The 25423-nt window shown below is 39.9% G+C and overlaps 1 protein-coding gene across 3 annotated transcripts; it reads left to right on the forward strand.

The window, feature by feature from the left end:
- Positions 1–4943: 4943 nt before the first annotated feature.
- On the forward strand, positions 4944–25129 carry LOC109965530 (polypyrimidine tract-binding protein 2). 3 transcript variants are annotated; one of them, XM_020609604.1, is made up of 14 exons: positions 4944–5095; positions 9755–9782; positions 11107–11167; positions 14376–14548; positions 16136–16276; positions 16713–16868; positions 16964–17074; positions 17240–17450; positions 17794–17909; positions 19865–19898; positions 20417–20509; positions 22092–22308; positions 23412–23489; positions 23676–25129. In XM_020609604.1, the coding sequence occupies exons 1-14, from the start codon at positions 5088–5090 to the stop codon at positions 23803–23805; spliced, it is 1557 nt and encodes a 518-aa protein (XP_020465260.1). In that variant the 5' UTR covers positions 4944–5087; the 3' UTR covers positions 23806–25129. The 3 variants fall into 3 exon arrangements, with proteins under 3 accessions (XP_020465260.1, XP_020465261.1, XP_020465262.1); XM_020609605.1 differs by having other exon boundaries at positions 17240–17438; XM_020609606.1 differs by having other exon boundaries at positions 11107–11125.
- Positions 25130–25423: the final 294 nt, after the last annotated feature.

Genomic DNA, 25423 nt, shown 5'->3' on the forward strand with positions numbered 1-25423 from the left:
TAACCTACTTTCTGTATGTGTTTATAACCTTGTTTTTCTATACTTGTGGGGACAGAATACTGGGAGCGCCCTAGCTTCGTGAGGACCGGTGTTACTTGTGGGGACAGGAGTCTAGTTCCCACATGGTAGGTAGGTCTTTGAATTTTACAAAAAAGATGAGGTCTAAGTTAGAGCAATTGTCCACTTTAGTTAACTTTAGGATACGTCTTCTGGAAATGAATGTAAGTCACACTCAAAACTAATGTGGCTGATTAAAGGTGACAGATCTATTGGAGGTGACACCCAATGACACACACCTCACACCTCCAGCAACACATCCAGTCATTCTGCCCTGCACCAACAGACAGGCCGACTGTATCCCAGTGCCCTCATCGTCACAGGGTTTGATGTGTTGACATGACCTCTGGCTGAGCCTGTCATGGTCCTCCACCTAAAGATGCCTTTGCCATGACACCTCTGTCAATGAAAGCTGTGTTTGCATGCGAGGTACCAGACACACAAAAGGTCTGCATTCAGAGATTTTAAATAACATCTAATATAACACCCAGTAAGACCATGTAATAGATTTTAATCACTTAGGCCCAAGTATTAACATGGGTTATGGAACATCTCAACTAGAGTAGGAAAAGGAAAAGTGGATACAAACTCTCAGAGTGATGCATTTTTGCTCCTACTTCTAAAAGTATATACATTGTATTTATACAACTTTGTTCTGGAAATGACTCTACTGCAGTGGTGGAAGAAGTACTCAGAACCCTTAAAAGTAGCAGTACCAGAGGGTAAAAATACTCTGACAAGTAAAATTCCTGCATTCAAAATGTTACTTCAGTAAAAGTACAAAAGTATTAGCATCAAAACATACTTAAAGTACTAGAAGTTAAAATATTCATTATGTGGAATGGCATATTTAACATTAATGCATATCTTGTTATTGGCTTATGATTGATGTATTATTGTGTACAAGACATTTAATGTTGCAGCTGGTAAAGGTGGGGCTAGTTTTAACTAGAGCTTATATTCTTATAATGTTAATTACTGCTGGGGAGGAAGTGTATTCTCCACTGGAGATTAAAGCTACATTATGTAAGTTAAGGTAGCACTAGCATGAAACTCTGCTCTACCCAGCACCCCCTCTCCCTTCTCCACTATGCTCTGCTACAATCTGCTATGCTCTACAGATATTTGCTGTGATGAAATTACAAGAAATGAGAATACAACAAAACTTAATAATGAAGCAGAAATATTTGAAAGTCTCTGATTGGTTACAGAGGTCAGTCCTGCTCATTAGAAGCTAATATCGCTAAACTTTAGGCAAACAAACATTTTTGATAGGTCCAATGTTGGATGCAATCATGAGCACATGAACTTTCTGCAAAAACTGTGAGGTTTAGTTTTAAAAGATTTGCCAAAGCCTTTGTGTTTTCACACATCTAGTGTTGAGCCTTACTTTTCTTTTGCCCACATGCTCTTTTAATCCTAAGTTAAATTTTGGTTAATTCAGCATCAGCAACTGTTATTGTGTTTACCTGTACCCAAGTTCTATAATAAAACCCAATTATTCCTTATCACAATTCCTCTTGAGCTGTTATTACTGTACTTCTGTATTTTGTTTAATTCTATTGCAGACTCACTGAGTGGTAGTCGTTACAAAATACAGAAATTTCAAATCATAAAGTGTGTCTTTGTCAGTGGCAACATATGTCGGGCTGATGTGAGGTCTTAATTTAGCAACCTATTCCCATACTTAGCCCAACCATATTGTTTGTCTACATATCGCATTTGACAGGCTTGTTTTTTCTCTCTTCCTTTTTCTTGTTAATAACAACAGGACTTGTATCTGTGGTGCAGTGGGTGACATGCAAGATGTTGGTCCACAGTTATTTCCTGAGCAGCAAATAGGACTGATAAACGGCTGTGTTTTGTTGAGTGTTTGACAGTTTACTTATTTCCCTTTGGCTCAGAGGGCCCCTCATCAGCTAATTTCAACATGGCAGCCTCAGAAGCACACGTCTTCGGGGAAATGTCATTTTTAATTAAATCCCAGGTCCTTTAAGATAAGCAGTAAGGCGTTAATTTCACCCAGGGCGTGATGTTGTCAAGAGCCCAGGAGCATGATGTATGTCTGTCAAGATCATTTATTTTGCTGGGTTTTTTTTTTTTTTTCATTTCTGCATTCCCCATGCACAGAAGTGTCCAGCTAAAAGAAATAAGTATCTGAATGGCCCACTCAGTCCCTGGGTGTTAAGTATGGCTCATTTGGCATCCTGGGAATTTTATTCAGAATGGTAACATGAATGTCATGGACATGTTCTGTGAATTGACCCTGTGTAGAAGAATTTGATCCTGGTGCAGTGGCTCTCATTGTGTATGTACAATGTTCTTCCAAAAGGCAATGGGGAATAAAGAAGGAAAACTGAGAACAAAAAAGAGAAAATGTGCAAACAAGAAGAAGGAAAGTGCATATAAGAAGTTTTTATAAAATATATACAGCATGTATATAAACACATTTTAGATGGAAGTTTCCAGATAGATATATACAAAGGTATATTAACAAGGTATTGCACCGAGGGTTGTCATTCTGTTATACAGTCATAGGTTCAGTGTTCATCAGTGTGATGGCCTTGGGGGAGAAACTGCCCTTGTGTCTGGTTGTTTTGGCATACAGTGACCGGTAGTGCCGTCTAGAGGAGAGGAGTTTAAACAGTTCATGTCCAGGGTGTGAGGGGCCTGCAGAAATCTTCTCTGCCCTCCTTTTGACCCATGATGTGTACAGGTCCTCCATGGAGGGCAGGCTGGCAACAATGATCTTTTCTGCGGTCCTGACTGTTTGTTGGAGTCTGTTTCTGTCCTGTTTGGTTGCTGAGCTAAACCAGGCAGTGATGGATGAGCAGAGAACAGATTTCATGACTTCTCTGTAGGACTGTCAGCAGCTCCTGAGGCAGGTTTACCTTCCTGAGCTGACAGAGGAAGTACATCCTCTGCTGTGCCTTCTTGGTGATTGTGCTGATGTTGGATGTCCATTTCAAGTCCTGGGAGTTTATGGAGCCCTAAAATTTGAAGAACTCTACTGATGAGCATTTCTGAAGCCCACCGTCATCTCCACTGTTTTGAGCATTTTCAGCTCCAGGTTGTTGTGACCGCACCACAGGACCAGCTGTTCAACTTCCTGCCTGTACACCAACTCGTCACCCTCTCAGATGAGACCGATGACCATTGTTTCCAATACTTTACTAGCTCAGCACCAAACAGCAGGCAGACACAACAAACCTACATTTAATAGGTGTGCTGAAATACAACACCAAATGAATGCTGAAATGAATGCAATGGACACTGTTCACTGTGACATTTGCTATAGCCTATTAACTTTATAAGCTGTTAATACTGTGTTTACAGTTTGCTCTGTTGCACTAAGTGGCCAATGAAATCTTTGATAGCCTAGTGATTTAATGCCTAGAAGTCCTGACTGCCTTAAGATTATAAAACAATGTCCAAGAGACATAGCCTAATAGGAATATAGCAGGAAGCTATTGAGGTAAATGTACAGTAGCCTACTATTAAACCTAGATTCAGCGTCCCCACTCAGTCATTCATTTTAGGTAGATATTATCATGCTGATTTGTGTATAGCAGGTCTTTTTTGACATGTTTCTTTTTAATAGGTTATTTGATGATTATAAAAAGGTGTATATGTGAGATGATTTAACAATTTGGATTGTCAGTCTCATACTATCATTCCACTTCTGGTCGCTACTGCGTCACAAAAGCAACATGTCAACCCTGGGGTTTTTTTTGTAATATGGCTGACTGTGGTACCTGTGACTAAAATATACCTTGTACTCTTAATTTTGAATCAAAAATAAATGGTGGTGCCTCCACTTAGTAGGAATTTATAAATTATAAGGATTTTACCCACTAAGAATATTTTAACTCAATGGTTTTAACCAGTTATCACTTTCTTTAAACTGAATACACTCAAAATTAAACACACTCACTGTACGTTAAATGTAAAATATGAATTTAGTTAATTAAAATTTCAAATGAAAAAAAATAATTGTATATACAACTTATGAAATAAAATAGGGCCCACACACACACACACACACACACACACCTTACAATAGAGTCCTTAAAATAAACATAAAACCTCTCTGCAGCTTAGTGTCTGGCTATGGGTTATCCTGGTTGTCCCACCTTAGCACTATTCTGATTGATGAAAGAACAGCCAATTGCAAATAAGGAAGGCCAAGATAGACAGTCTGATGTCCTACAAAGTTAGGTAGTGCAACTGACCAATTTCTGGCATGTGCACAACAAACATACTATGTGCATGTGCACAGGCAAGGAGTCTCTCTGCTACACTTTTAAAGCTTTTAAATGAACTCTTTTAAATGAACTAGGAATTACATTTTATTTCTACAAATACAGTGAAATAGCATGACATAAAATCAACAGTTTTAACAGCTAATTTAATTAGTTTAATATTTATATATTTATTTGGCCTCTGCATTTTTGTAGGCTGGGCTACAATAGTACATACTGTAGCACATTAGATAGTGTACAAAACAAGTAGGGCCTACATCACACTATACCTTAGTGATGATAATAATAATAATAATAATAATAGTAATAGTAATTGCTAAAAAATAACAGTGTGGACTTCAAAAGAGAAAGACATGGGGAACAGGCAGTCCATTTAACCAGGGGTTTCTTAAAATAAGAATTTCTGCAGTATTTTAAAAACCTGATGTTGTTTTGTTGTTGTCGTTGTTGTTAGTAAATGCAAGAGAACTCAGTAGTGAATTAAACACAATCAAGAAAAGAGGAGCGATGGTTGGGACCCTAGACACTTGTTTATGAATAAAGACGTTTCCCTATAAAATAAAATACATAGGTGTATTCTGGCAACTGTAGAGTACGAGCTCGCTTAATACATTCGGAACTTTCCGGTCATTTCCGGCATTGCTTTGTAATGCAACTTCACGTTACCACCATTTTACTGTCGTGCGTATGTGTGCGTGCGCACTGCACAGTGTAGGTGTGGAGACAAAACAGGATCGAAAGCGGACGTACTGAGATATCGCTACAGAAATGGATGGGTAATATTTTATCAGCGATTTTCACCACATCTCATTTAACAGAATGGGTCATTTAAAGGGGAAACTGTAGACGACATTGTTCCTGTATTAACAGGTTTCCATAGCCATGCGCTCCCTTCCTAGGAAGTGTCTCGGGTAGCATATTAGCATAACTTAGCTAACGACCTCTGTTTATTTAATTAATGTTAGCTGCATTGTTAGCTACCTTTGATAAAATCCTCAGCGTGCATGACGCTGTGCTAGAGAGATGTGTTGATACGATATAGTTCCACGATTCATCCGTTCATTGTAGAGTATATTCCAGAAATGTGCTAACGAAGCGGCTACTGAAGGTTAGCAAAGCGCTATGCTAACGTTAACTAATGTACAGTACCGCTGTTCCTTTGCGTTGTAGCCGATTTATGTTCAGCTCACCGAGCGACTTCACTATAGTTAGCTATTCCCAGTTTTCTGATAGCCAATAAATGTGTTTGTTTATATCAACAAACTGCAGTTTACTGCATGCACGGGTCTTATTTAATTGCTCAAGAAAATAACATATACCGCAACACATTGTCAGTCTAATAATGACAAACACTTATTCTGTAGATACTTTAGTGCAAAGAGATGCGGTTTTGTTTTTTGTTTTTTTGCTTAGTTGGTAATTTCAGTTTGTTTACCTCTAAATGCACCGCACAAAACTGGCAATGTGTTTGGGTATGGACGTGCGAAATGCATATATACTAAAACATGGCATCTAAATGTTTTATCTAAATGTGCAGATAGGGTTGGGTAGGGTAGTAGTATGAGATTTTCATGGTACAATAACTGCCTCACAAATATCATGGTGACACTGTATGAGGTATTACACAGTTACAATGCTAATGCAGCAAACCTCTGGCGTTTTTACCCTCCTTTACAGCAGCTTTTTTGATATAAGCCCTTTTACAGATAATGCACCACTTCTCCCAGAAAGTTGGTGCAATCACAACATCTTTGCTATTATTGTGTTTATTTCTTTTATTTGCATTGGGACAACACAAAAAAAAACAAACAGAAAAAACCCAAATCAGATATATTCCACACAGAACTCCAAAAATGGACTGGACAGAATTATCGACACCCTCAACTTACTATTTGGTAGCACACTTGTTGGACAAAATAATGGAAATCAGTTGTCTCCTTTAACCATCAGTGAGTTTCTTACAGTTCTCTACTGGAATTTTGGACCACTCTTCTTTTGCCAACTGCTCCAGGTCTCTCAGATTTGAAGGGTTCCGTCTCCCAGCTGCTGTTCTGAGATCTCTTCTCAGGTGCTCTATGGGATTTAGACCTGGACTCATTGCTGGCCACATCACAAGTCTCCTGCTCATTGTCTGAAACCATTTCTGGTGCTTTTTAAAGTCTGCTTTGGGTCATTGTCCTGCTGTAAGACCCATGGCCACTGACAGAGACCCAACTTTCTGACACTGGGCCCTACATTTTGCCCCAGATTTCATTGGTGGTCTTCCGATTTCATAACACCATACACAAGGCTAAGCCATCCAGTACCTGAAGCAGTAAAGCAACCCCAGAACATCAGTGAACCTCCACCATGTTTGACTTTAGGGACCGTGTTCTTTTCTTTGAAGGCCTCATGTTGTTTTCTGAAAACAATAGAATGATGTGCTCGACCAAAAAGCTTTGTTTCAGGCTCATCTGTCCACAGGACATTCTCCCAGAAGGATTGTGGCTTCCTCAGGCAAACTCCAATCTGGTTTTTTATGTTTCTGTGTCAGCAGTGGGGCCCCCTGGGGCTCTTACCATAGTGTCCCTTGTCATTCAGATGGCGACAGATAGTGCGAGCTGACACTGTTGCACCCTATGCCAGCAGATCAGCTACAGCGCCACAGGCTGTAAACTTCTTGACAGTGTTGTGCACAGTGGACACAGGAACAGCCAGATCTCTGGAGATGGACTTGTAGCCTTGAGACTGTCCAGGCTTTTCCACTATTGTGGTTCTTAAATCCTCAGACAATTCTTTGCTCTTTTTTTCTTTTCTCCATGCTCAGTGTGGTCCACACTACACAAAGGTTGAGTCAACGCTTCTCCATTTTAACTGGTTCAAGTGTGATTTCTATGTTGCCAGCACCTGCTGCTTGCTACAGGTGAGTTTCATTAAATACAAATTAAAAGAGCACCACATGCTTGAAATAAAACTATTTGTGATGATTCTTAAAAGGGGTGAAATTTCTCTAGTCCATTTTTGGATTTTTGTGTGGAATATATCGGATTCATGAGAATATCAAAGAATTTGTGTGCTACCTGACAGAAATGCTGGGGTGCCAGTATTTTTGGCCATGACTCTAACTAAAGCATGTTAGTTCAGTGTTTCCCATACATCACTTGTGCATTTAGTCCCTCTGTGTCACACTCGGTTTCTCTCTCATACACACAAACACATGACAACCATGATGACGGACTGTCTGTTAACAGCTCCTACTCTCTCTCCATGTTAGTTTTTTTTACCACAACGCTGTCAGTCATGGAGATCCAACTCTTCTGATATGTTATTAGCAAGAAAGTAAAGCTATCTATGCTAACGTTAAAATGCATCATGCTGTATATAGCATGGATGTATATGGACTGCTCTGCAGGTGGATAAACTAATGCTAATTCATAAACTGTGGTGCTGAATATTTGCCCTGAGGGGGAAGTTCAGGGAGATATTGAAAAACACGTGGGAAAGCTGATCAGTCCAATCAGTTTGATTAGTGATCCAGTTGATTCTTTTCAAATATTTACTTGTTTTAACCAAGAGAGGATCAGGAAGAGAAAGTTGTAGAGAGATGCAGGATGAGGGCAGCAGCCAGCATGCTGCTGCTGTGGAAGGGAAAGTTCAGAAGGGACAGGTAAGATGAACAGCACTGATATATTTTACAGAAAAAAACCCAAAACAAAAAACACCACAATTAAAATGTAAGTCTGTGTAAAACACTATAGTTAGCATATTTTTTCAGGTGAGAAAGTAACCACTTATATTGTGACTATGTGGTCATTCTGTCCAAGTAATGCCAATTTAAAATTTGTTCTGGCGTTTTCAGAGATGTGAGTACTCATTTCTGACAAAGCTAGCACTATTAGCAGGTAGCTACATGTTCTTCAGACCACAGTGGCCTGTCGGCAAGCTGCCTATTTGAAACTTGCTGTAGTGTTTTTGGAGCTGTGAGGACCCACTAGTAGACCAAGCTAACTCTCCTTAGCAGGCAGGTATATCTCGTTCAGAGCCGAGTCAGCAAGGATGCTGGTGTTCCAGTTGCACATTGAGAATACTGTGCCCTCCCAAAGTTTGGACTTATAAGCTTAGCATAATCACCTGCTACGATTGTGAACAAGCTGTGCAACAGGACATGGATTACAGCATACACGCAGCAGTACATAGTAGGCATCGCCAGAGCCCAGCCACAACCAGGAAGAAGAGAAAAAGAGAGTGCAAGAAACCGGACAAGAGTAAATATCGGACTGGCTTTTACTCTCTCGTGGAGATTAGTAGTTTCTTCCAGATGTAAGAGGTCCTCTTCCTCCGTCCTGGAATAAATCAGTTCATCTCAAGCCAGAAAGTTTGGTTGGTCTTTGTCAGTGTCACACCAAATAAGCCTTTGAAGTGCAGCCTAAGAAACCCATCTCAGCTAGCTTGTAATAAATTAAACTGCCCACCATATATTATGTGCCATATAAACCAGTATTGTCGCCATCGTTTCATTCCATTACACACATCCACATTAAAATGCTTAGCAGACTATCTGAAAATGCAAGCATTATTTCAGTAAAACAAACAAAAAAACCCTGCCATTCTAAGTGTTTACCTTTGATGTCACAATAAATAAAACTATCCAAAGTCTTACTTGTATAAAATCTTGTAATATTATTTTACCGTTCTTTGGCCTCTGATGTTTTATTTCTGGCTCAATAACAGCTTCAACTTGTAAACAAATGCACATATACCACTGACCATGAGGAGGGAGGAAAACGCAACTAGTATTTATGACAGTTGGGTACAACTTAGCAACTGTAGGGGAAGTCAAACTGCCAAGTTGCATATCGTTGCTTTAAGTAAAAGTGCTAATATTACACTGTAAAAATACTCTGTTAGAAAAAGGTCCTCCATTTAAAATGTTACATGGAATAATGTATCGTCACAAGTATTAAAATAGAAGTGGTCAATGCAGAAAAATGTTCCCTGTGACTGTTGTCATATATCTTTCCATTGATATTACTCATTCATTGATGTAAAGCAGGATTTTACTGTTGTAGTTAGTTGACGTTGAGCTCTTGAACCATTTTGTGCATTAATTATGGATTCATGTGCTGGTTATTTTCTTCATTAACTGATTGATTGGTTTGTAAAGATTATGAAAACAGTGAGAAATGAAGTCACTCTAAACAATTATCAGAATAGTTGCTTTAGTTGTGTGACAGTACAACCAGAACGATCCTGTCTGTACTGTACCTTAACTCACACACACCCATTTTTGTCAGCCTGCTGGAGCAGGGAAAGTTATGTGTCAGAGTTTGCTTTGGAAAAAAAAAAAGATGCTTCAAGATATAAAATAGTTATCCACCAGGATAGGCTTGGTGATAGCACATTAACGAGTTACTGTTTTATTCAAATTGACCAAGTGCAAATTATTTCTCTTTCAGAATCAGTGATGTTGCAGTTGGAGTGAAGGTAAGTCTTCACCTCTGGTTTTTGCTTAGTGTTCAATGCACAAAATATATGAGTCTGACTTGGACATAGTTTTTTTTTTTTCTCCTCTACTGTATTTGTTGCTCTGGGATGCTGTTTGCCCACCAGCTTATGTTCTAAACACAGTTACCGTTTAACTTCAGACAAGTTGATTCAGCTCTAATTTCTAGCACATTTAGAAAACCGTTGTTGATTTTACTTCTTACTATCATTGTATAATTTTGTAACACAACCCTCCTTTCTGAGTTAATACCATTTTTGGTTTGTTAGTTATTTGCCCTGATGGTTGCAGTGGATTGATTATAGATGATACCGAGCAGAAATAAGAGCGGTATGGAGATCTGGCTGTGCCTGAGGTTATGGCTGTATTCTAAACCCTTTGTAACATAAACATCCATCAAATCTTTTTCTACATTGTCCCCCCATGTTAACACCAGGTTTATTTATTTATTTATTATTGCTTTGAGCTTTCATAGCATTAGACTGGCATTAATGAAATGGCTTGTGTCCCTGTTGATCACCGAATCACTTGTGCAAGTGTATTGTTGCTCTGGCTGCTTAACCAGATTTGAGTGCCGACTGCATTTTTGTTTGCACAAAACAAAGCTTAAATCCTCCCTCCAGGGGAAACGGAGCACTCATAAAATACTAATTCCTAAATTTCTATTTTATAAATATTTCAATGTCAGAGATAAAACAGAGAATGTTGCCAGTTGTTGGGAGAGAAATCATACATAGGGGTCTTATAGCTCTTGCTCTCTGTGCTCACATTTTGATGTAAGTCAGACAACTTTATTACCCTTTCAATTTATTTGTGTCATGTTGCTGTAGCAAGGCCCACAACATCTAGTTTATCGTAACAATAAAGAATGTTAGTGACAGAAGAACAATTGGTTCAAAAGCAGTCAGACAGAAACAAGGAGGGGGCATATGAAGCTATTATAAAGTTGTGTGTCTAATGGGTCCCTAGCCAGGTTCCTTGTCATCCCATCAGTCAGTATTTAAGAGCAAAGGGTGCCCGTCAGCTTCAGCAAGCCTTCTGGGACATAGAATTGCTTAGGATGAAATGACATCTTGGCATCTTAAATTCAGCAACATTAAAACCACACCAGACGAGGAGGAGCCTAACCACTCTTCAGCTGTTTTATGTCCCTTTGGGCCTACATCATTCCTCTACCCTCTTTTTTCCCTTTCAAATATCTTCATCTTTTATTGCTGTCTCTGAGAGTGTATGGAAGATGGAAATGGTTTAATCCCTTATTTCACAACTGTGCCTTGACCCTTGTGTCTGTTTTTTTCCCCTCAGAGAGGATCTGACGAGCTGAGTATGTACAACAGTCCCATCTCTGACATGAGCAGTATCAGTGGTGAGTTCGTTCCAACCACCCCTGAATAGGGAGGGGATTGACATAATTTGCATGAAGCCATTTGATCGGTAGTGACAGACGGCATCAAAGGGAATCGAAGGGTTAATTGGTGTTTGAAAAGTGAAACAGGCTGTGTGAGCTGAACTGTTCTCTCATGGGAGGTTTTTAGTGTGTCAAACATATCATGCTCCTCAGTAGGCTGGCATCCACACGCCACAGCATGCGACTGGAACAGACATAGCAGACTACTGCATATAAATGCATACATGCTGTTTAGATGATATAAGAAGCATCTCAAAGAAAACTGCAGAATTAATTAAGGAAGAGAAGACATACAGGGTTTGGCTTTTAAACACACCACCAACAAAATAAGATGAATGTCAAAGGCATACACAAGGGTTTTGGGAGATTGTCTCTTTAATCAAAGTCCCAGTCTACTATTGCTGCACAGTGCCCCATCCAAGCTAATGTCTCCTCTGGGATCTGTCTAATAAGGAGAGGCAAAGACTCATTGTTACCTTTGTGTTAGGTTGTTGTTGTTTATTTTTCTATTTTGTTTGTTTGTTGTTGTTTTTTTTTAAGTACCTAAGCTGTATATATTAAGGGTGTACAATATATATTAGGGATGGGCAATGATTTTTGAATATGTAAGTAGTCATTAAACTGAAAAAAATTGAATATTTCATCCAACTATCATTTTGTCTTTAAAAACCAGCACCTGGAAATAAGGCGCTAACGAGGCAAGTATATCATTTTACTACAGTGCCAAATACAAACAGCAGAAACATGTAGAGACTACAGCCATCAAAGAGTTCTGTGTGGAACTTCTTCAAGAATATAAATGAAAATGAGGTGCAGTGCAAACTCTGTCAGGTTAAGTTATCATATAATAAATCAACAACTATGCCCAGCTATTTGAAGGCGAGGCATCCAGCAGAAAGTGGGGCGCGTTCTGCAACAGTCACTGGCTAGCTTTGTCACCTGAAGAAGGAAGTCTGATGATCGACATACAGAGTCCTCATCACAAAGATGATAGCAAAGGACATGCTACCATTAGCTTTATCGAGGGCGGCGTTTTTCAAAGTTTGATGCCATTTGTTCAGCCAGAGTATACGATCCCATCAAGAAAAACGGGCACAACACGACTGGATAGACTGTGTTATGGTAATCCATGTGAGCTGTGCAGTTGTTTGTCAAGTACTGAAAAGGTGTCTGACCATGGACGCATGGGCAGCACTTACAACTGAATCATATGTGGCAGTCACCTGCCATTTTATAAGCAAATGGAAACTACAGAGTGTTGTTCTTCAGACTAAAGCAATGCTGGAGCGGTATACCGCTGCAAACCTGGCGAATGTGCTTTTGACTGCTGCGGAACACTGGGGACTTAAAGGTAAAGTCACACTGTGCACATGTGACAGTGCCAGCAATATGGTGCTATATTGTTTGTGTGTGGGTGGGGGGGTCTTTGAATAATTGTCAAATACCCATCCCTAATATATATTACATATATCTTATCTGCTGTTTTAATGATGTGCCAGCTGACATTATCAAGTATGTCACTTATTTTACCAAAATCAATTAAAACACACCTTGAGAGTCCACACATTCACCACATCATGTAGCCTAACAGGATAGACTACTATGCATGCACATTGAGGGTCCACGGAGAGTGTATATGATCACTGCACCGCAAGTAAGGCTAGCATAGCTGCCTAAAAATGTATTAATGAAGTTGCAACTGAACAAACAATGACAGGAGACAAATTACATACACCACCAGCTTTGCAGTCTGTGCCATTAAATTTAATTGCTAGACATGGATCATCCACACTCACATGGAGGTGATTTGACAAGACGGATGTTGCTCAAGATGACAATCTGCAAACTAAATCAGTTGCCGTTAAAGATAACTTGAAGTTTGTTCACCATCTGCAAACTAACCATTGCACTGAATATGAAAAGCTGTGGGAGACAGCTGTCCATAACATGACTAAACCATCCAAGGTACCAGCACAAAAACACACTGCGCAAAATTTAGCAGAATCATTCAGCAAAAGTGAATAGTGGTCAGTGTTTATGTAAGTTGATGCTTCAGTTTTGAATAAATAAATAAACCTGTTTTCCTTCAAATGTTGTTTCCATTAGTAGTAATTAATAAATTATTGTCTGTGTTCGTACTGGTTTCTTCCGTTAAAGGGAGTTTTCCATCCCACAAGTGCTGCTCAAGGGTGATTTGTTAGGTTTTTCCTCTGTTATAATAATAATAGTAATGATAATAATAATAATAAGATTACTAGTAAATTGTCCTTTGTAAAGTGTCCTGAGATGACTTTTGTTGTGGTTTGGCGTTATACAAATAAAACTGAATTGAACAAAATTTGAGAATATATATAACCAGAAGAAGAAGGCCGTAGTGATAGATGTAGCAATCCCAAGCAATAGCAAAATCAGGAAGAAGGAACACGAGAAGCTTGAGAAATGCCAAGGGCTGAAAGAAGAGCTAGAAAAGATGTGGAAGGTGAAGGCACAAATAGTCCCAGTGGTAATAGGAACATTGGGGGCTGTGACCCCCAAACTGGGAGAGTGGCTCCAACAGATCCCAGGAACAACATCTGAGATCTATAACTTTTTGTAAATATTTATTTGCCATTGAAAAGAGTTCCCAACAAATAACACTATTTCCTCCTGTTTGGTTATGATTGCTAAAACCATAGTCACCAGGTTTTTTTTAGGAAATAATTCTATCTTGTCACTTGGTTTTAAATAATCACGCCTTTTAGACGAACCAGTGGAGTGAGAACCACAAGATAATGAAGGAACGCAACTGTGTGTTAATGTCTGGTTCGGACTACACAATTTTTTTTTTTTGTCTAATAAGTAGGTCACTATGCCAAATTCATCAATTCTTATCATGACTATGGGTTGTGTAGCCATCAGAGAGAACTTCAGCTAAAAATAACTTTAAGCCATTAGTAAAACTAGCTAGTTGGCTGAACCTGGCATTAGTCTGTCTCCTGATACTTTTGAAAGAAAACCCATTGTTGATTTAGTTTTTTGTGCAGCATATTTAGAGATGGACGAAAACACATCATTGGTGTTGGTCTTTTCATTGGCTTTGTTGACAAACTAAAATGTAGTAAGTTTTTATTTTGGTGATCATTGTAGTGCTCAGCACAGTTAATCAATGTTTATGCTAAAATTTTAGATGGGGCATCAAATGGCAGCGACAATAAAAAGCCCAGGGTGGAGGAGGCCCCACCATCTCGTGTACTTCACATCAGAAAACTACCTAATGAGGCCTCAGACACTGAAGTCATTGCTCTTGGCTTGCCTTTTGGAAAAGTCACCAATATCCTCACACTAAAGGGGAAGAACCAGGTACGTAGAGGAAATGGTTGGATAAGTCGCATTTGTAGACTTTTTTGCAAAACAGTTGATAAGAGCAGTTTATAAAGGATGAGTGAGGGTGGAGTGATGTAAGGGCTGGACCATGCTACCCACGTCAATTTGCACATAAGTCTATCTGCGCATGTGTGTGTACTGTCTGCAACAACACTTGTGCAAGCCATGCTCTCATCTGTTTGGAGGTGTCCTCTGACACTAGTGAACCAGTCTACAGCAAGCACACAGGAAGGCTGCTGTAGAAGGTGAAAACAGGAGAAGCTGAATGTTGCAAGTCTTTGTTAAAACCTTTCACCGACGTGAAAGAACTAGCAGTGACGAAGACTGACTTTTGTGTTGCCTCACGTTGGCTTTGGGTCAGTCAGGTTGAAAAAGTGGCACTTGAACACAGAAGAAAGGAGGTTGTGGAGGAGAAAAACAACTAAATGGTGAAATCACATATACTATAATGACAGGCCGAATGGCGCTTTCCTGAAACATTCTGTTCTCATGCATTTATTTGCTAAACTAAAGTGGTTTCTCTCTGAATGATGAGGCTTAACGGGCTGACACAGGTTCAACCTGTCAGATCAGCTAAAAAAGCCGCCAACTAGTGCCGGTGGTGTGGGACACACCCCCGACAGACGCTCACCAACGGCACCCGAAGGCCGACTGTCAGCTTGTTGTTTCTCTGACCTTACAGTCAACATGGTACACCATGTGTGTTGGAACCAGCCGCAGTTATGTAATTGGAGAAGACTGTAAACGTGTGTTTGCTGGCACAAGAAGCTTGCAGAGAGCTTAAACTGCAAACTTGTTACAAGTCTTACAAAGTTTTCCCCTGAAGGACAGTGGTAAAGCTTTGTCAGCTGTACCACGTGTACAATTTTGCTGTCTAGATGTGCATCTGAACCATGCCCACAGCTCTCTACAAAAACTGGTCCAAAGCCTATTGTCTGCCTGCTGAGCGGGCACTGTAAATCATACTTGGCATTTGTCCCCTAGAGTCCTGCCAAATACAGCTACCTTGTTCTCTTCACAGTATCAATGCCAGTGTGTCAGGTGGTCTTAATAGTTTGGCAGCTGCCTCAGCTCAGTGTTCAGACAACTACCTTGCACGTTGTGAATGCTAAGCATTATCTGTCGCCAGCATCTAGGTATTACAGATTAAGTGTTTATTTTTATGTTACTTAGCAAAATATGTCAGATTATTTAACAGATTTCAAGATTAAGGTTTTTTTTAAGACTGTTCTCTAGTAGTCAAGTCATTAGTCGAGAGCCACATAAAGGTGAGATTTGTACTTTATTAGAAGTGTTTTTAAACATTGTGATCTGCTTTTACAAGTGAAAAGACGGTTGCTACCATGTGGCTGGTTTTGCATAATGTTACACCATTACACTGTTACTCTGACATTTGGATTCCAGACAGCCTAGGCCATATATATATATATAAAGAATAAGAGCATAGTCGCACTGAAGAGCTGACTAACAGTCGACTGACAAAATCCTTAGTCGGGTACAGCCCTAGTTATTTTAGAAATGACCTCTTAAGTACTTCTTGAGTTTTGTTTTCTTTACTTCTAGGCATTCTTGGAGATGGGGACAGAGGAGGCAGCCATTACTATGGTTAACTACTACGCCACAGTAAATCCTCATATCCGCAACGTCCCTGTCATTATTCAGTACTCCAATCACAAAGAACTCAAAACTGATGCTGGTAATCAGGTGGGACTGCACAAATCTATCATTGTTTTCTTTAAGAAATTGAATAGTTGTTTAGTCAGTATCAAAGTTGAGAAATGAACATTTCCCAGAGCTAAAATTGCTACCTACATGTTCTGTGCTCTGAAAGTGGCTCCTAACACTAGCACCGTTTGCTCCAGAATCTATCTGTACTGTTCCCGGTGTTTTATTCAGGACCTGCATTGTTAAGATGCAGGCAGGTGTTTCATCACCTGAAGGAGATATTACATCACACATATGTACACACACACATATATGTGGACCACAGCATGAATTAATTTGAACACTTTCATACAAAACAGCCTACAGTACATGACTACTCCTACTTGTGCCTCCACTACTACTTTTGTGCTACCACTCTTGTTCTCCATTGTAAAAAAAAAAAAAAAAAAGATTAACTGCTTGTGTTTGGTCACAGCGGACCCAGGCGGTGCTGCAGGCAGTATCAGCAGTACAGGCCAGTGGGTCACCAAGTTCAGATGTACAGGAGGTTCTGGCCGCAGCCTCCAGTCCGGTGCTGCGGATCATCATCGATAACATGTTCTACCCTGTAACGCTGGATGTACTGCAACAGGTAAGCAACACCTGTGACCTCGCACAGAAGAAAACTGTTAGAGATTGTTCACTGTTGGTAGCTGAATGTTAGTTTGTATTTTCTGTTGTTGGCAGATTTTCTCCAAGTTTGGCACAGTCATGAAGATAATCACATTCACCAAGAACAATCAGTTCCAGGCTCTCCTGCAGTTTAGTGATCCTGTCAATGCACAGCATGCCAAACTGGTGAGAGGTTGTTTACTTTCAGCTCCCACTGGTCATGTTGCACAGCGTTTTTACCAGTCACCTACAGTCTGGTTACCTGTTTGTTAGTACCTTACAAATTTAAGAGTTGAATACTTGAAGTTTAAGTATGATGTCATGCCCCACCACCCCACCCCCCACTTCCAGGCACTAGATGGCCAGAATATCTACAACTCTTGCTGCACACTGCGTATCGACTTTTCCAAGCTGGTAAACCTAAATGTTAAGTACAACAACGATAAGAGTCGTGACTACACACGACCTGAGCTGCCTGCTGGCGATGGCCAGCCCAGCCTTGACCATGCGGTGGCTGCTGCCTTCAGCAAAGACTCCAACTCCCTCCTCGGTAAGATCCCAGGTAGATCACACTTTTATATTTCCTCTTTTAATCCTGCTTTTTTTTAACCTACTGGCTAAATGCTTAACTTGTGATCATTGTCAGCTAGTTTTTAATTATAAAGCCATTGCATTAGATTTGTACGGTATTAATTTATTCTTAAAATATAGTTTGATCAGATTTTGTGTAGCTTTGTTTTTATTTTTTATTTAAATTGGATATGTACTGAGTGATGGCTGCTGCTGGATTTCAGTCCTCAATAGGTAGTAACAATCATTTTGCATCCTTGCTCAGTTCTGTAATGCTGGGGTTTAGTGGAAGTGCTACTCTCCAATCCATGGTTGTTTCGTCTGTTTCCAACCAGGAGCCCTGAACCCCCTGAGTGCAGCAGCTGCTGCTGCTGCTGCTGCAGGGAGGGTGGCCCTAGCTGGACAGGCAGGGTCCAGCGGGGTCCTGCTGGTCAGCAACCTCAACGAGGAGGTCAGTAGCATAGATACAAACACAACACTGAAAGGCACCATCTACAGCTTAAACTCGACCACCCCTACCCACCCGCATCTTAATATCTTTGTTTTTTCCCCTCCTTGTGTTACCACTTCCATTTTCATTGTCTTGTCCCATTCACAATTAAAAAGCTCTGTGGTGGGATTTTTTTGTGCACATTTGGCCTGGGAATTCATTTAAACCACTGAATTTGGTGTATTGACATGAAACACTTGTGCGGTCTTGGACAAATCCAAGTTTAGTTTTAAGTTTTTAAGTCTTAGAAAATTCGAAAGTAGAGAGTGACATTCTTCTGGTCAGGATGAGATGGTGGTTTTCTGCACCCATAGATTCATTTTATTCAAAATATTTTTTGTATTCAGGCAAGTAATATCTATCCATGTCCTTAGAACATCCTCCTGTCATTTTTGAACAGGACTTTTTGATCCTAGAAGAGCTGTAAATTTGAGGGGTAATTACTGAACTGCTGTGGGGCACACAACCAGAATCTTTTAGACTCCAAGCCTTTTTAAAAGAGATGAACTGGATGCCTTGATATTCTAGCTGGTATTGATATGAGGCACGATTTTTTTGTCTAACCTTTTCTTTGCTGTATTTTCTAGTGTCCTTTACGCACCCAGGTCCTTGCTGTGCTTTTTTTTTTACATTTGTTCAAGACTTATTATGTCCCCGTAAGAGAGAGGGGGGGTTTCTTTTTTTTTTTTTTTTTTTTTTTTTTTTTTTTACACACCAAAATTTCCTCCTTTGATGCTCTGCCCTTCCCTTCTCTTGTCTAACTGTATTCTAAGTCGCCTAACTGTCTCTCTTCTGCTTTTCTCTCTAAGCTCTCTTCAGCTCACCAAAGCTCATATGAAATCACTCTGTGGTCTCCTAACCTGTCTCAGATCTGGGAACAAATAGCTGCCTCTGTGAAATGCTCGCTTGTTGTCCTTTCTTCCCGTTCTTTTGCTTTTTCTGAAACTGTCACTTAAATAGCATCTGATTTGTCTCACCTGATCTCTCTCTTTCCTCATCAGTTTGTTCCCTCATTCTGGAGCCTTTGACAGTATCTAAACCATTCAAACTGAGCCACTGATGTTAAGATACTGTGCTTAAGCTTTCTTTTAGCTTCTTGGACTTGTGTGAATGCCACTTTTACTGAAGTGGCCTTCATATCAACTCTTGCATGTTAAATTGTACTGCATGCTCTCTTAACTAATTTTCCCCCCTCAGCTTCTCATACTGATACAGTACCATTTTCCCTCGCTGAAAGACTGTAGAACTTCAGACCTTTCTGACCTGCTGCATGTTGTTTTTATTACATGATTTTGGTTTTATATTGCTGATTTTATTATGATTTTGACAAGAATGTACCTTTACCCCGTGCTTGTCCAGGGTGAAATACATTTTGGCACAAGTTATTTGCTGTATTTTGACTAAAGAAAACATTGATCCAAGCCATTATCTCTGACCAAACTACCTGCATTATTCCAGTGTACTGACCTATATTTTATTTTTTGTCCCTCCCCTCCCCCCACTTTATTTTCCCCCCAATTTGCATTGCCTCCTGATTCATCCCCTTACCCCGCCTCCACCACCCTCCCACCCCCTTCTACACCCAACTTCCTTTACCCTCCATTCATCCTACTTCCCCTCCATGTGCTGGTGGGGAATTTTAACTCCACAAATCACCCAATTTTCCTCCACCTCCTCCCTCCGCATTAACCCTCCCCTCTCCCACCCAAAACCCCTCCATGACTCCTCTTCTGCCACCTGCTCCTCTCCTTCATGACCCACTACCTCCATCACTCTCCGGGGGGAAACAAAAACCACCATTCCTCCTACCTACCTTCGTTCTGGATCGATCTGTCCATCTCTACCTCCGCTCCGCTCCGACTCTTCTACCTCTCTACCTGTCTCACGCTGCTTGTTGCTCTTCTCTCCCTCTAAAGATGGTTACGCCCCAAAGTCTGTTTACCCTCTTCGGTATGTTATCGTTGGCTCTCTCTCTTTCTCTCTTTGAGCTCTCTCTCTCTCTTTCTCCTCCTACCTTCAGTTTTTGTTATATTTCCATACTATCTGACACATTTGTCATTATTATTGTTATACGAGCTTATGTATATCTGTTTTCACACAGTAGCTTTTTTGGTAATTTGTAATACATTTTTGCCCCGTTTATCGGTTTGGGTTAACATGTATTATTTTGCCCTAAATTCCACCATGTTGTTATCTGTTAATGCATGGTTGAGTCTTTATTTTTGCACGTATATGTTTTTAGCCACTTGACACAGCTTGATATCTTACCTGTTTAGAGGGTATCTCTTCTCTCTTTACCTTTACTTTTCTACTCATCTCTCACTCTGAATTTCTTGTGTACTCTATTCTCTCTTCTTGGCTTCTTGTCTGTAAATATCCTTGTCTCCAGTGCTGTTTTTTTTATTTGCCTAACTGTCTGCTTTCTCTCCACCTCACTTCTTCTCCTCTTGCCTGCGGCTCTAATGCAGGTGTATATGGCGATGTCCAGAGGGTAAAAATTCTTTACAATAAGAAGGACAGCGCTCTCATTCAGATGTCAGATGCCAACCAGGCCCAGCTAGGTAAGCAGACATCACACACAGCCATTTTTCAGGTCTAATTTACCTCTGTGATGCAGTCAACTTGGTATTGGAGATACTTCTATTGCCCCAATCTAAACAAGCAGCCCACCATTAAAATATCACACCATATTGTTTACAAGCTCCGTCTCACAAGTAATAGAGGGCCAGGTTTAGAAGTATAAAGTTGATAAGATGGAATATTGATATGATGTTATGGATTTATTTTGCAATGTTAGAACAGTGAATTATTATCCTAGATGTGACCTAAGGCTCAAAAATGAGGTGTATATATGTTCTAGTATTTCTATGCAGAAGAAACTCCGTTTATAAACATCTCACAAACTCTCACTTCTGAGGTTTTTTTTTCCCTAACAAAAAGGATTTCTTTGAATGGGCATAAATCCAGGCAGTTGCACGTTCATGTGAGCTTGCCTGACATCCACCGGTGCCATTGTAAAAACAGAATTTTTCAACTGTGCACGGTTTTGTGGATATATTTTACCTCCTGCTGCTGCACTGTGACCAGAGGATGTGGAGAAAAATACAGAGCCTGAGGTTACTGCATGTCCGGGAATGTTCCTATACAGGGACTCGCTGTTTTACCTGACCGGGTCTAACCTACAAGCAGCCGACTTGTGAAACTCGAGGGAACCCTGCACTACAGTGGTTTCAGCAGAGATGACTCTCAGTTCTGCCTTGTTGAACTACAAAAACTTTATTCACTCATGTACAGTGGTGTTACAGATAGGGGTGTAAATCAAGTTTCCTGATAATACAATCTTAAATCCATTCTCTTAGCCAGCGAACCAATGTTTGCTGGTACGTAAATGTATGCCACGATGTGATTTTGATTTGATGGCCTGCAATTAATATCAAACAATTTTACCCTATGTACCGCTTTGACACAGTTAATTACATTTTTATTAATTCACAAAAGCAACCAAAATATAATATTGGATTTTAATATACATTTTGCATCACCTTGTTGAAAATGAAGTTACTGGAATAGTCAAACTGAAATTTCCATCTGGTTAATTTACTCAAACAGAAAATGTATTATATCACAGTGCATATTGATGGTGATGTACATATTATGTACTCCTAATCTGAATTTGATCTAACTCCCAGAGTCATTGGCAGGTCACAGACCCAAACATAGACTAGCACTAGACAACTCTGCATTATAATCTATTTGTGTTATCCATCCTAAATAGTCACAGTTACCATATGGGTACAAGGAGTTGCTTGATTTATAAGTACATGAAGTATTGCTTTATGAAGTATCACGTAGTGTAACCAGTTAAGTGAATGTGTACAAAAATTTTCACCTTAACGCCAAAAAGCATTTACTAACATTGAGGTCTGTGTGCTGCTGAAAGCATTAAGGGTCTATGAACACCACCACTGTCTGTTTAGGTGGTGTCTTTTCATAACTCCTGAGTCTGATGTAAAAATAAGCACTGTTACTGATTTGGATATTACTCTGTTTTTTACTGTGTTCAGTTAGAACACCCAGTGAATGACACACAATAGACTGTAACATCATCATAACTGACCTTTCTTGTCTTTGTCATGGCCGAAGCAATGAGCCACCTGAATGGCCAAAAGATGTACGGGAAGATCATCCGGGTGACGCTGTCCAAGCACCAGACAGTGGCGCTGCCTCGCGATGGCCTGGATGACCAGGGCCTGACCAAGGACTATGCCAACTCCCCTCTTCATCGCTTCAAGAAACCAGGATCCAAGAATTTCCAGAACATCTTCCCACCCTCTGCTACCCTCCACCTCTCCAACATCCCGTAAGTACCAGGCCAGCCAGTTCAGTCTGTTCTGTTAGATGCTTAAGAAGGACGTAACCCAAATATTGTTTGTAACATCCAGGGTTTTTAATGAAAGTTCACTGGGAACTCGGTACAGTCAGGTCCGTATGTATTTTAAAAAGTGAGAATTCTCATAATTTTGGCTCTGTACAGCATCACTGTGGATGAGACATAAAACACTCATGATGTGCTTTAAGTGTAACCGTGGGTTTAATGTAAGGGTTCTGTCAAAAACACTGTATGAACTGTGTAGGAATTAGAATAATATAGACCCCTTCCCTTCACCATCATTTTCCATCATTATGGTACAAGTTGTTTTTTGTCTGTGTCCATAGAGCTCCGAGAGGTGACGTCATGCATCATTTACAAATGAAAACTCCACCATACTGGCAGGATTCACCCGCAATAAAAAAAACTAATTTATGACACGTGATAACTGCATCCAAAGGAAGGGTGTTGGATTATTATAAAGGCATCATTTTGTGTATGAGGTGGTGCCAGTGGAAATGAATTCCTACAGCTCTAACGTAGTTAACTCTTCTTAAATCAAAGATATGTTATACTCTAACTCCAGTACATGCGAGTTAATGGCTTTGTAGAGAAAAACTTTCAATAAGTAGTTGGGCTTTCGGTTTTGTTAGTAAAAATAAAAGTAAAAATATTCATTTAGTGCACAATCAATTTTTTTTAAATCTTTTCATTTTACATTGAATTCATTCATTATGTCCCCCATCTCTAAACCCAGGTAAAATATTTAAGTGATACCAAGCCTTAATAAATAATTGGCTTAAATGATCTGTTCACCTAAATTACAAGGTATATTATCTGTCTTCTTTCTAGTGCCATCTCTTTGTGCAAATCATTTGGTTTTATTTGTCCGGGTTTTGAGATCTCTATGAATTTCTGATTCAACCCCAGTATGTTGAAGGTGAAGAGAATTTAGTTTGTAGTGCTGAGAGCGTTGAAATACAGCAAAAAGTAAACGACAAGTTTTATCATCAGACACAGTGCCCCTGTTAGGCGAAATAATCCAGCAATCAAACCGTTTTCCTGACTGTAAACTTTGTGCTCTAACATAACAGACCAGATGTGACGGAGGATGACCTGCGGCTGCTCTTCTCCAATGCTGGAGGAACTGTGAAAGCATTCAAGTTTTTCCAGTACGTAGATCTTAGAAGTTACATATACCCACTGACCAGGACTTGACAAGAGTTTTACTGTTTCAGCTCCATTAAAGGCTCCATCTTGGAACAGTTTGTGATTCTTGCTCATGTTTACCACTGTTCAGTGTCATGCCCCAGAAGTGTTTGTTTACTTTCATACATATCACTGTGCCATGTTTTCAGGGATCGCAAAATGGCTTTAATCCAGATGTCAACAGTGGAGGAGGCTATCCAGGCCTTGATTGACCTTCACAACTACAACATGGGAGGCAACCAGCACCTGAGAGTCTCCTTCTCCAAGTCCACCATTTAAGAATCTGACCCTCAAACACCTGACAGCACCAGGTTTTATTGTCTTGGAGCTGTTCAGGAACCTTTCAGACTGTGTCCGGACATTGGCATGGGGTGGGGTGGGGTGGGGGTGGGGGACCACATAGATTGAATAAGTTTTGTTGTCATTCCTTGAGTGAGTCTGAAACCATTTGACTTGCATACTTTTTAAGTGAACAATTGAGTTGTGAATTGTACTGGAGATACTGGATCCTTCCAGCTTTTAACTGTACCTCTATATTTTTTTTTCCTTGTCAAAATGTTGACATGATTGTTGATAGCTTGGTGTAGATTAGTGGTCAGTTCTTGATTTAGTTAAAGAGATGCAGTACCTTTGTGCCTTACTTGACAATAAGAAACTGTTTGTACAGATGGACATGTTTATTATTACCTTCCTATGCTTTTGAGGCGCACTGGTATTGATTTTTGGGGGGTGGTTAGTGGTATTGCAGGCTACTCCGTACTAAGTGTTTTTGAAGCTCTGGCACCAACTATGCGTTGCTGTTATTTTCCAGTTTTTACATTTTTTTTGTATTATGTTTTATTTTCCAGTTTAGCAGCAGGAGAGAAAAATATTCCTGAGGCAACAAAAAAGGCTTTTTACAGCAGTTTGTGAAAGGCAGTTTAACTTCCATTACTCTACAGGTACAGTATGTTCACTATAAAATTGTTCCCTCCCAGGTTTGACTTTACACTCCATGTTTAAGATAAACACATCATAACATGGCTAAGTATTTCTTTATCTTTGTTTTTGAAACCTTATAAAGTATAGTGACAATAGTTTTCTAAGCATGTATAGTAACAGTAGGATCTCACAACAAAGTGTTGCATGCTGTGGAAGCAGACAGAAGATGTCCACTGTGATCTCATTGCCATGTGACAGTTTACTCAAGAGGGCTACTCAGTTGGACCAAAGTCTCTGTGCCTTTTAGTGTTTCTTGAATTCATTTAACAATAAAAAAAGCATTTGAAAACACTGAAATGTTACATTTCAGAGGAGAATTCCCACAATTTTAAGTGTTTAAATATTTCCCTCTTATTTGATACAAGACATCTTGCTCTTTGAGGTGTTTGCTCAGAAATAAGAGTTGTGTATATTTTTTCTGATCTGATTTTATACAACTGAAAATGTAAGGATTTGGTATTGTTCTGGGGAAGCACATTTAAAGGATGAAATATTTTTTTCTTCTTTATTCTTACAAGGAGAGGTACTTGGTTTCCTGCTGTTTGAGTTTTCCCTTTGTCTCTCTTGCGTACCCTGCATTACCTCTGTAGCATGCCCAATAAATCTCTTCTGTAGCTCTGCATTCCCCTCTCTCTTCTTCTCTGTTGTGTCTGCTCCGCTCACTTCTATAACCATCTCAGTCCCATGGTGGGACGGAAGCCAAAATCCTTGGAATCCCTTGAATACAAGCTGTAGTGAGCCACATTGAGCCCTCTGATGGTACTAATTGATAGGACAGGAAGTACAGTTTCTTGAAGCCTTTCCCACCTAATCAACTGATGTTTTCTCTCTGGCTTGCTCTCCTGTCCTCTGGTAGTTGCCTGTTTTATAATGGTTCTCTCCCAACAATCTGATCTGTTTACATGCTGTCACACCT

This window comes from Monopterus albus, unplaced genomic scaffold, assembly GCF_001952655.1.
Source record: "Monopterus albus unplaced genomic scaffold, M_albus_1.0 scaffold100.1, whole genome shotgun sequence".
In the NCBI taxonomy this organism is placed as follows: Eukaryota; Metazoa; Chordata; class Actinopteri; order Synbranchiformes; family Synbranchidae; genus Monopterus; species Monopterus albus.

Bases quoted from the DNA above. Each gene is read 5' to 3' on its own strand.
- LOC109965530 (XM_020609604.1), top strand. The intron at 17,451-17,793 runs GTAGATCACACT...GTTTCCAACCAG, and splicing joins CCTCCTCGGTAAGATCCCAG to GAGCCCTGAACCCCCTGAGT. The intron at 17,910-19,864 runs GTCAGTAGCATA...CTCCCTCTAAAG, and splicing joins TCAGCAACCTCAACGAGGAG to ATGGTTACGCCCCAAAGTCT.